General features: G+C 68.2%; 1 protein-coding gene across 1 annotated transcript; it reads right to left on the bottom strand.

Annotated features, from left to right (window-relative positions):
• Window positions 1-5082: 5082 nt before the first annotated feature.
• Window positions 5083-11255, bottom strand: Gna15 (G protein subunit alpha 15). The gene is made up of 3 exons (XM_077795862.1): window positions 11047-11255; window positions 8228-8381; window positions 5083-5827 (listed from the first exon to the last, which is right to left on the bottom strand). The coding sequence occupies exons 1-3, from the start codon at window positions 11110-11112 to the stop codon at window positions 5601-5603; spliced, it is 447 nt and encodes a 148-aa protein (XP_077651988.1). The 5' UTR covers window positions 11113-11255; the 3' UTR covers window positions 5083-5600.

The raw sequence follows: 11255 nt of genomic DNA on the forward strand, positions 1-11255 counted from the left end.
TCCGGGGCAGACTGAGGCCCGGGCAGGGTGGAGCTGGCTGCCGGCCTCGGTTTCCTGTTGTTTGAAATTTCCTGTTTTGTTCAAGGTACCCCCAGGGTGGGGGCCGGCCAGGGCGGGGAGGGGCATCCCAACGGCTGGCGGGCTCTGCCCGAGACACCCCATGGGCCCCGCCTGCCCCCGCGGGTCCTCGAAAGCAGAAGGGGAGGGGGCCACCTGGCACTCGCCACCCCTCCCTGCCTGTCCCCAGGAGCACCCACCCGCTCCCCAGCTGCCGCAGCCAGGCCTGCACACAGCAGGGGCTTAATAAGCGCTTGTCACCAGCTGCCCACAAAGCCCCTCTCCTCAGGGCCCACCTGGGTCACCTGCTGCGGTCGTTGAGGGGGCTGGGCCAGGCTGGGGCTCCCCAAGGCAGCCTCGCACCCTGGAGCCTGGCTCAGGGGAGGTACCAGGGACAGCTCACCAGGCCCCTCACCAGCCACGGAGGAGGGCCACGGAGGAGGGCCACGGAAGACCCACTGTCCCTCCCACCCTGGGCCCATGTAGTCATCAGCCTTCCTGAGAGGGGCCCTTGGCCCCGGGCAGGGGTGGCCACACCAGCTCTGCCGGCCAGGGGCCCACGAGGGGCCAGGTAGTTCATGAGGAGGCCCTGGTGACCTTGAGGGCCAGGTGCCCACCCAAGAAGCTCAGTGCCCCTGGAAGGCAGAGGGGAGCAGGGAGCTGCCTGGCACCCCAGCCCCCACTTACCGCCAGCGCGGGGCGGGTGGCTGCGGGAAGCCGCGCTGGCCTGGGAGGGGCCAGCTCTTGTCCCTGAGGTGACCAAGCAGAGGTAGCAGGACGGGAGGGGGATAGGTCGGAGGAGACGGCAGAGGCCCGGGCGCCACCTGTGCGCTGGGCGGCCACTCCAGGCCCCCTCAGGACAGTCACCCTGTCCTGTCCTGTCCTGTCCTGGGGCCAGCTCTGACTGCCCCACCCCGCCCTGGACAGAGCCCGTCCCAGGCTGCCCCTCAACCCCAGCTGAGCCCTGACCCCACTCCCCGTCCAGAGCCTGGTCCCGGCTGAGCCCAGGCAGCTGAGTGCAGGCCCGGTTCTGATCCTGGTGCCAGCCGAGCCCCGGCCTTGAGGGGAGTCCACCCCCTCCCCCATCCCCACCCCACCCCTCCCCCCTCCCTGAGCCACCCGCCAGCCCCCTCCCAGCCGGGGTTCCCTGATTCTGTACTGAGCCCCGATCCCAGGGTAGCCAGGCGGGGCCCATGACCTCAAGCGTACCCCAACCCTTCCCCGATCCTGTCGAGGCCTGACCCTGGGCTGACCCCTGACCCCAAGCCAGGCGTGGTCCCCAGGGTGTGGCCGTCCCTAGGCAGGACCTTCAGCTGCAGAGCCCCTGTCCCCAGGGAAAGGGCCTCCCCCGTGCTGGGCCTGTGGGATTGGGGGTGACCCCTCCAGGTGGGCCCCAAGGATGGACGACACCCAGCCCCCTCCAGGGGCCCTCAGACCTCAGGCTGCCCACCGGGTGCAGTGGGTGGCGCGCGCCTGGCTCCCCTCCCCCTCCACCACCCGCGAGAGACCTGAGCTCGGCCGCTGGCCCAGGGGGTCACCAGAAGAAGTGGGAGGGTCTCCAGGCGCAGAGCTGCGTCCCCGGTCACTCCCAGGAGTGGACGCACTGTCGGGAGGACGGAGCCAGCCAGGGCAGGGGCACTGTGCTCGGGGTGGAGGGAGGACCTAGGACACTGACCTCGCCCGGGACCAGCGTCTCCCAAGGGAGAGCAGGGGGACGGGGCACCGGTGGACCAGGAAGGACCTCGAGGCAGGTGACCGATCCTGAGGGCCCATGGGACTCGGGGTCCAGGCTGGGGTGGTAGCTCAGTGGTCAGCACTGGCCCAGCTGGTACTGACCTGGGGTTCCACCCCCAGCACCACAGGAGGCCAACACAGACCCCAGTCCACTCCCTCACTGAGGGCACCCAGAGCCCCGGGCACCAGCTCTGGCTCTAAGTGCCTCCTGTCCTGGCCCTCAGTGGGGCGCAGGGCTCCGGGACCTGCTCATGCAGGAGCCAGATGGCGAGTGGGACCTCTGGGGGCCACAGGGTCGGGAGCCTGGGGACCCTGGGCGGCCAGAAGGGGCGGCAGTGCCCGGCCTGGGACAGTTCAAGTCTCACAGGTGGATGATGGTCCCCTGGCCCCCGCATCTCCACCAGGGACAGCCCCAGAGGATGAGAGCATTCCCTGGCAGAGACACGGGCACCTGTGGGGCTGGCCTGGCAGCAGGCCGCTGGGCTGACCAGTGGGCAGGACCCGTGTCCTGAGGCTGGGGAGGGAGCGGGACAAGAGTGGACACACGGGAGCATCCCCAGCCAGGGAGAGGGGCTCCCAGCACCTGCGACAGGTGGGACCTCAGACAGTGAGAACTGGACACAGAGGACATCCTGGGGGGTCTCCTGGGGGGTCACCTGGGGGGCCCTGGAGGCTCAGAGCTGCAGAGGCAGGAAACAGCACCATGGAGCCAGGGCTGCTGCCCCGGGTCAGTGCCAATGGGCAGAGCTTCAGTTTGGGGAGATGGAAAGTTCTGGAGAGGGAGATGGGGACGGGCTCAGCCCCTGACTGCCCCGGGCCACCGAGCTTCGCCCACTGGGATGTGGGTAAGATGGTAATCCCACGCCGAGCTTCCCCAGGGTAGAAATCAGAGGTGTCTCGGAGTCAGAAGGGCCCGCCGTGGGCGCGGCGGTGCGTGGCTGTGTCCGTGTCACAGGGCATTCCTGGTGACCCGCCAGGCGTGGCGCTGGGTCAGGGACGCTTCTGCTCTCGGGAGACGTGTGGTGTTGGGACAAAAGCCCACGGTGGCCCCACCCACTCGCAACCTATTGTACAAACCTCGGCACAGAGCGCACCTGCTCTGAGCGGGGGAGGGGGAGACGGCCCGCGGTCACCGCGCCCAGGTCAGCGCCTGTGAAGGCCACGGCCGTCCAGCTGGACCATGTCCACCCCCGACTCAGTCTGCTGGTGCAGTGGACACCACAGAGCGTCCTCGGAGGCCCTCAGGGTCCACGGCAGGGATGCTCTCTGGAGCAGCATTTGCCTCCGTGGACTCTGGACGCCCTGGCGACTGGCGGTGCCCGGCTCAGGGCTGGCACGGAGCGTCCGTGTGGGGGACGGTGACTGGGAAAGCCCCTGGCGGGTGCCCACCTCAGCCCTGGCCACGCAGGAGAGGGCGCTGGAGAGGGTCTGGATGGCAGAGGTGCCCACAGCCGGGCTGCCCACTCGGGCCACCAGCTGGGCACATGGCAAAACCATGTGGTTTTTGGAACTTTCTGGAATGTTTTAAAAATCCGTGTTGAGCTGTAGGAGGACCCGATACCTCTACTTTAGTATCATGTGGTGCTGAGACTCGAACCCGGCTCACGGGGGTGCCAGGTGAGTCTCCACCCTGAGCCCCAGACACAGCGCTTTCTGGAATTTTTGCCCCAAAGTTTTCTACCCTCGGTGGTGGCTCCTGGGACCCGGCCGGGGCTGCAGGTAAGGCCCGGTGGAGTCCGGGCAGGCGTGGCCGGGTGCCCAGAGCAGGGCTGGGTTTGGCTCACAGGTGACCCGCGGGCCTGACCTGGGGAGGGGGCCGGGATCCGTGCCGTCGCCTGCCGAGGAGCGGAGGGAACGCACTGTGCAGTCACTCGGCGGCTTGTGCCTCCATGGGATCTTGGTGACCTCTCAGCTCCTCCACCAAGTCCCCGAGCCCCAACTGACCCTGGCACTGACCCAGCCCAGGGCTGCCCACAAAATACCTGGCGGCACCTGAGACTGACCTCCCGTCTGGTGCCTTCTGTGGGGTTCCGAGGACTGACCCGGGGACCACCCCGAGCCCACCCCAGTCCTGCTTATTTTTATATCTTGAGATGGGGCCTGGCCACGTTGCCCAGGCTGGCCTTGAACTTGTGCCCAGCTGAATAGGGTCTTTGCAGATGGAATCAAGCTAAGAGGAGGCCATTTGGGTGGACCCCGAGCCCAGTGAGGAGGGCGTTTAGAAGAGGAAGAGGCCGGGCTGGAGGCTTACAACTCTGATCCCAGCCACGTGGGAGGCTGAGGCAGGAGGATCACAAGCTCCTGACCAGTCTGGGCAACTGAGTGAGGCCCGGCCTCAAAGTCAACATAAGAAGGGCGGGGGAGGGCTCCGTGGGGGGCCCTGGGTCAGTGCTGGGGCAGGGGGCAGTGGTGGCTCAGTGACAGAACCCCGCCTGGAGGTCAAGGCCCTGAGACCAGATGGAGGACCTGGACAGACACCTGCAGGAGAAGCCACAGAGGAGGAGGCGGCCGGGCATGCAGACACGAGCCATGCATCCCAGGGCTGGACGGGCAGGGAGGGCCTCCCTCTGTCTCTGTGGCGCCTTGGTCCCTGAGTCCATGCTCTGGCCTCCAGACCGAGAGCCATGCGTGTTCTGAGCCCCCAGCACCTGCCAGCCCCCCTCAGACCAGTCACCCCCAAATCGAGGGGCCTCTGGCACCAGCCAGAGAAGCCAGAGACCTGAGGCCACGTGGGGTGGACCGGGTCCTGGGTCTGGGACCAGCCGGGGTCCTGAAGGAATCTGGCCTCTGTGGACGCGGAGGCTGGCCCACCAGGGTGGCCAAGCCACCGCCCCAGGTGAGGCCGTCCTGGGGAAGCCGCCTGGGCCTGGGCGCTGTGAGGGCCGTGTCCCCGCGGGCCACATCACAGACGTCTCTGTGAATCCCAACCAAAGTGGTCAAACGTGCGTCCGGTGCCAGGCGGCCAGGGCCTCCGGGTGGGCCGGCTCAGCCACCCTCCAGGGCTCCTGGGGACCGTGCGGGGGCTGGCTGGGTGGCCCGTGGCTGGGACGTGGGTGATGGGCGATGGTGGGGCAGGACTTCACCTCCTGGCCCACGGTGACCAGTGACGGGGCGGGGAGGGGGGCAAGGGACACTTCCCTCCCTGGCCCCTGCCGCCACGGCACCTGGGCGGGTCGCTGAAGGGGGATGGGGAGGGCAGGAGGCCGTGGACACACCCCCAGGAAGCCCCGACCTGGGGTCCTTTCTTTAATGTCTACCCCACAGGGGGGCCGGTGGACGCGGGGGAATAAATACAGAGGCTGTTTGGAGCAGGAGAGGGACCTGGGGCCTCGGGTTCCTCCTCAGCACACCGGGGCAGGATGCCGTGGGCCTGGGGGCTCTGGAAGGGGGCTCTGTGGTGGCCGCCGGAGGCCCCTGCCCGGCCACCTGTCCTGGGTGAGCGCCATCTGCGGGGATTCCTCCTGCTTCCACCAGAGGGCGCCAGAGCCCACCCCGAAGGACAGCTCCTTTCCCACGCAAGGTCACCCAGTGACCCTGGGCCCAGAGGCCTCCCACGCAGCCTCCCACCCGGGCCTCACCTTCCCCCCCTCTGGCATCCCGAGGCCATGTTCCTCCCTTTCCAAGGACGTAGCTGGAGTCCAGGAGGTCGGCGGGGACGGCTGACCAGGTGAGGGGCAGAGGAGAGAGGGGCAGTGGTGGGCCGTCCGTCCCTCCAGTCCCTCGCACGAGGGCCTCCTGCCTCCTGGCCCTGGGCCGGAGCGACCGGCATCTGGGGTCCATCTCCACTGCCCACCGCCTGCCGGGCCTGGTCACAGCAGGTTGATCTCGTCCAGGTAGCGGGCCAGCACCGAGTCCCGCACGTCCTTGAAGACCTTGCGGATGTTCTGCGTGTCCGTGGCGCACGTGTAGTGGCTGAAGAGGCGGCGGGAGCGTGGGCCTCGCTTGCTGCCCTCGGGGCCGTCCACACAGCTGGTGTACATGCCCGTGTACATGTCCAGGATGAACCTCTTGGCTGCTTCCGCGTCCTGCCGGGGGCCTGGGAGGGACGCGGGGGCATCAGGACCCTCCTCCCCACCCGCAGGCCGGGCCCCCTCTGTGGGCATCGCTGGCCAGGTGACCCGGCCCAGCCTGGAGCCCCGCGGGAAGGCTCACCAGGACCCGGGATGGGAGGGGGCAGTGGGACTCGGTCCTGGGACTCTGGGCTGCACCGGGGGTGGGGGGCGGGATCCTGGAGCTGCTGAGGCCAAGGGAGGGAGGGACCCCCGTCAGCCGCGGCCACCCCTGGACGGGCACCTCGGGGCTGGGGACGCAGGGTGGAAAGCACAGCGTGATGCGGGCTGCCCCAGGCGCCCCCCGCGCTGCGGGGCTACCCAGCTGCCAAGAGGTCAGTCCCGATCTCCGCCAGCTGGGGCGGTCAGGGCCTCGCGGGGCGGAGACAAGGAGAGGGCCCTGCACTCCAGACGCGCCTCCCCGGGTGCCAGAGTGGCTGGGGCTCCAGCTCCAGGTCCTCACGTCCGTCCTGGGTTCAAGTCCCGCCTCCCGCTGACCCACGCTGCCTGTCAGCAGGTGGCCGCTGTCCTGAGCCTTGGCCTCCCGTGTCTGGTCCCCTGCACTGGGCTTCCAGATGAGGACAAAGGGCGCCTGGCCGAGAACTCCCCTCGGGCGGCCCTCCATGGTGAGGGGCCAGCAGCTGGTGATGTGCTCTGGCCACCGAAGAAGTCCCTCAAACCATCCCCTCCCCTGCTCCCACACTCCCTAGGCCAAACGGACCCTCGGGCTCAGCTGGGAAGGGCGGAGGGCGTCCAGGCCACTGTCCTCCACCTGGCCTCAGCCTCCCAGACCCTCGACCTTGTGGGTATGACCGGCAGAGACTGGCCGCGGGGCTCCGACGCAGCAAGGCCGGGGCGCAAACCCGGCAACCTCTCCAGAGGTCATGTTTGTGGGCCTCTGACCTGCTGCCAAGCAGGCCCTGCAGGCCTCATCTACTGGGGCTCATTGTGATTTGGGGTGAGATAGTGTCCCTCAAACTCTGCGTCCTCCTGGACCTGAGAGAGTGGACTCTGGGGGAGTGGAGTATTTGCAGATGCAATTATTTAAACGAAATGGGGTCGGACTGACGAGGGTGACCCTAAGGCCAGTGGTTGGTGGCCCCGTGGCAAGTGGAGACGCAGGTGTGGTGAGGAGGTGGCCGTGCCATGGGGGCGCAGCCATGGAGCCTGCGTCTGTGGACGAGGAACAGCGAGGGGGTGCCCCCCCGGGAGGCCGCCGGGCAGCGGGCCACACCCTGACTCCGCCCCCCAGGCCTCGTGGGCAGGGTCCACTGAGCTCTGGAACCCCCCGTTTTGTGGCCTGAGGCTGTTGGTGGGGACGGAGCTGCAGCCCGCATGTATCCCTGTTTATACCGAGAGGGTCTCGCCAAGTGGCCCAGGCTGGCCATCCCCCTGCCTCCGCTCCCAAAACTGCTGGGCAGACAGACAGGGTGACCGCACCCAGCCTTTGCTGTCCTCGGTCACAGCGGGCCGAGGAAATGAAGACGGCTGGTCTCCAAGAGGGCCACCCATTTATCCTGCATCTCTGGGTACGTTGGGCCCCTCCTCTTGAGCCGGGGCTCACTGGTATGACGTCCTGGGTGACAGGGTGGGACGAGGGCCATCCCGACCGTCTGAGCCCGGTCTCGATGGGCAGCCCACGCCTGGGCGCGGTCTGCGAACCTGCCCCAGCCATCCTGTGGGGGAGCCCCGGCCACAGGCGGCCACGAGCTGGATCCGGGTGCAGCATGGTGGGGACAGGGGAGCGGGCAGGCAGGGGCCGCCAGGGGAGGCCGCGAGGACAGGCCCAGCGCCCGCGGGGAGGCCTTCCTGGAGCTGTTCCTCGGCGCCAGACACCCGCGGTCGGCGCCTCGTGGGTCGGGACAAACAGCCCAGCTCAGCTCTCCCCAGAGCTTGACCCACGAACCCAGGAGCCAAGCGAAATGGCCGATCGAGCGGGCGGCCCGTGGACTGTTGGTCCCTTGTCACTAAACAGGTGACCTGCTCCCGCCCCCGACCTGGTGTGGTGCTGGGGAAGGAGCCGGCGGGTGCCCCGCTCCAGCCAGGCCTGACCTCTCACCCTCAACCCGCTTAGCCAGCCCTGCACGACCGGAAAGCAGCCCAGGCCTCGAGTTGAGGCCCCACGAGAGCTGAGGCGCCAGGGCCCAGCACGCAGAGGCCCTGGGTCCACCCCACACCACGGAAGTAACCAGTAGGTGACGTCACGGCGCCTCCTAGAACTCCTTTCTGCCAGCTGCCTCTGGCGTGGGCCTGTCCTCTGGACCCCCGCCCAGGGGGCGACTAAGGCTCAGAGAGGTCGGCAGCGGGCGGCGCTGGTCAGGACTCGGTGGGGTCCTGCTGGGCCCGGGGCCTGGCCGGCCTGGGGGGGCCGCGGTGGAGTCACTCACCCTGGAAGCTGGGGAAGTAGGTGGCCAGGTGGGAGGAGGGGATCTTCTCCTCCAGGATGTCCGTCTTGTTGAGGAAGAGGATGACCGAGGTGCTGCGGAACCAGGGCAGCTCCAGGATGGTGCCGAACAGCGCCAAGCTCTCCTTCATGCGGTTCTGCAGGGGCAAGGCAGGTGGTGGCCTCGGACCCTGGCCCCGGGGAGGGGGCCGGGGGCGGGGAGGCCTGGGGGGGCTGTGCCAGGCCGAGCAGTGTCCTCCCAGCGCCTGTGTCCACCTCATAGGGCCATTACAGGGAATTCCTATAGATGAGGTCATGGGGGGGTCCTGATCCCATGTCACTGGTGCTTGGGGGAGGACGCTGGTGACAACGGAGATGTATGTGGCCATCCACCCCCTGGGGCTCCCCACGCTCCCCGCAGCATCAGGAGCCAGCCCTGCCCACACCTGGGCCCACGTTCTGCTGCCAGATGGCGGGGCGTAAGCCATCTTTGACGCCCCCCCCGGGCAGCTTGACTCCAGAGACCCCAGGACCCTGGCACAGCCCACACGGCGGGACCCGAGGGGCAGCTGTCCGCGTGCCCTGAAACTCTCTGCCTCATTCTGGAAGTGGGAGTCCCAACGCCCGACCCTCAGCTTCCCAGGCTGACCCCTGCGACCCGCCTCCAGGGGACCAGGTGACCCAGGGCTCCTGCTCCGCTGTCACTCAGGGAGACACTCCTGTGGCACTGGCCCTGCCACCCCGCGACCACCGTCCCTGTGGATGGGGACGCCAGCCTGGCAGGTCCCAGTCCCGGGATTAAGGACCCCCAGTGAGCGTGCGTGGCTGCAGGTCCCAGGTCTCAGTGTGACTTGCTGAGGGTGTGCCTAGGCACGGTGCCGAGCCGCGGTGTGGCCACCTTGGGCAGGACGGTCCTCCTGAGTGCCTCAGGCAGTGTCAGGTCGGGTGCAGAGGTCCAGCCACGAGAGGGCGGGGGAAGGGCGAAGCCGCGCCAGGCGTCCACAGGGCCACCCAGAGCAAGGTGCTCCCACGGGCATGGGAGCTGCGGGTACAGGTCCCCTGTGTGCAGGTCCCCCGTGTGTGCAGGTCCCCTGTGTGCAGGTCCCCTGGTTGTGCAGGTCCCCCGTGTGTGCAGGTCCCCTGTGTGCAGGTCCCCCGTGTGTGCAGGTCCCCATGTGTGCAGGTCCCCGTGTGTGCAGGTCCCCGTGTGTGCAGGTCCCCGTGTGTGCATGTCCCCTGGTTGTGCAGGTCCCCCGTGTGTGCAGGTCCCCATGTGTGCATGTCCCCTGGTTGTGCAGGTCCCCCGTGTGTGCATGTCCCCTGGTTGTGCAGGTCCCCCGTGTGTGCAGGTCCCCCGTGTGTGCATGTCCCCTGGTTGTGCAGGTCCCCCGTGTGTGCATGTCCCCTGGTTGTGCAGGTCCCCCGTGTGTGCAGGTCCCCCGTGTGTGCAGGTCCCCCGTGTGTGCAGGTCCCCTGTGTGCAGGTCCTCCGTGTGTGCAGGTCCCCTTTGTGCAGGTCCCCCGTGTGTGCAGGTCCCCCGTGTGTGCAGGTCCCCCGTGTGTGCAGGTCCCCCGTGTGTGCAGGTCCCCTGTGTGCAGGTCCCCTGTGTGTGCAGGTCCCCGTGTGTGCAGGTCCCCGTGTGTGCATGTCCCCTGTGTGCAGGTCCCCCTGTGTGCAGGTCCCCATGTGTGCAGGTCCCCGTGTGTGCAGGTCCCCCATGTGTGCAGGTCCCCTGTGTGTGCAGGTCCCCGTGTGTGCAGGTCCCCGTGTGTGCAGGTCCCCCGTGTGTGCAGGTCCCCTGTGTGCAGGTCCCCATGTGTGCAGGTCCCCCGTGTGTGCAGGTCCCCCGTGTGTGCATGTCCCCTGGTTGTGCAGGTCCCCCGTGTGTGCAGGTCCCCCGTGTGTGCAGGTCCCCCATGTGTGCAGGTCCCCGTGTGTGCAGGTCCCCCATGTGTGCAGGTCCCCGTGTGTGCATGTCCCCTGGTTGTGCAGGTCCCCCGTGTGCACGTCCCCGGTGTGCAGGTCCCCCGTGTGTGCATGTCCCCTGGTTGGGCAGGTCCCCCGTGTGCACGTCCCCGGTGTGCAGGTCCCCCGTGTGTGCATGTCCCCTGGTTGTGCAGGTCCCCCGTGTGCACGTCCCCGGTGTGCAGGTCCCCCGTGTGTGCAGGTCCCCTGTGTGCAGGTCCCCTGTGTGTGCAGGTCCCCATGTGTGCAGGTCCCCCGTGTGTGCAGGTCCCCCATGTGTGCAGGTCCCCGTGTGTGCAGGTCCCCTGGTTGTGCAGGTCCCCCGTGTGCACGTCCCCGGTGTGCAGGTCCCCCGTGTGTGCATGTCCCCTGGTTGTGCAGGTCCCCCGTGTGTGCAGGTCCCCCGTGTGTGCATGTCCCCTGGTTGTGCAGGTCCCCCGTGTGTGCAGGTCCCCCGTGTGTGCATGTCCCCTGGTTGTGCAGGTCCCCTGTGTGCAGGTCCCCCGTGTGTGCAGGTCCCCTGTGTGCAGGTCCCCTGTGTGTGCAGGTCCCCTGTGTGCAGGTCCCCATGTGTGCAGGTCCCCCGTGTGTGCAGGTCCCCCATGTGTGCAGGTCCCCGTGTGTGCATGTCCCCTGGTTGTGCAGGTCCCCTGTGTGCAGGTCCCCCGTGTGCACGTCCCCGGTGTGCAGGTCCCCCGTGTGTGCAGGTCCCCTGGTTGGGCAGTCCCCCTTGGTGTGCAGGTCCCCCGTGTGTGCATGTCCCCTGGTTGGGCAGTCCCCCTTGGTGTGCAGGTCCCCCGTGTGTGCATGTCCCCTGGTTGGGCAGTCCCCCTTGGTGTGCCGGTCCCTGGGGCCCACCTCCTGGCTGTTCTCCTCCAGGCACTGGTCATACTCGCTCAGCGAGGCCAGGTAGATCAGCGCCATCACGTTCTCGAAGCAGTGGATCCACTTCTTACGCTCCGACTTCTGGCCACCGACATCCACGATCCTGCAGGGACCCAGCGCCTCCGTCAGAGCTCGGCCCGGCTAGGGACGTCCCAGCCCCCCCACCAGGCACTCCTCGGCGC

The sequence above is a fragment of the Urocitellus parryii genome, chromosome 3 (assembly GCF_045843805.1).
Source record: "Urocitellus parryii isolate mUroPar1 chromosome 3, mUroPar1.hap1, whole genome shotgun sequence".
Lineage (NCBI taxonomy): Eukaryota > Metazoa > Chordata > Mammalia > Rodentia > Sciuridae > Urocitellus > Urocitellus parryii.

Coding starts and splice junctions, on each gene's coding strand:
- Gna15 (XM_077795862.1), bottom strand. CDS start 11,112: ATGGCGCTGATCTACCTGGCCTCGCTGAGCGAGTATGACCAGTGCCTG. Junction 8,382..11,046: donor TGGAGGAGAACAGCCAGGAG/GTGGGCCCCAGG, acceptor TTGCCCCTGCAG/AACCGCATGAAGGAGAGCTT. Junction 5,828..8,227: donor CTACTTCCCCAGCTTCCAGG/GTGAGTGACTCC, acceptor CGTCCCTCCCAG/GCCCCCGGCAGGACGCGGAA.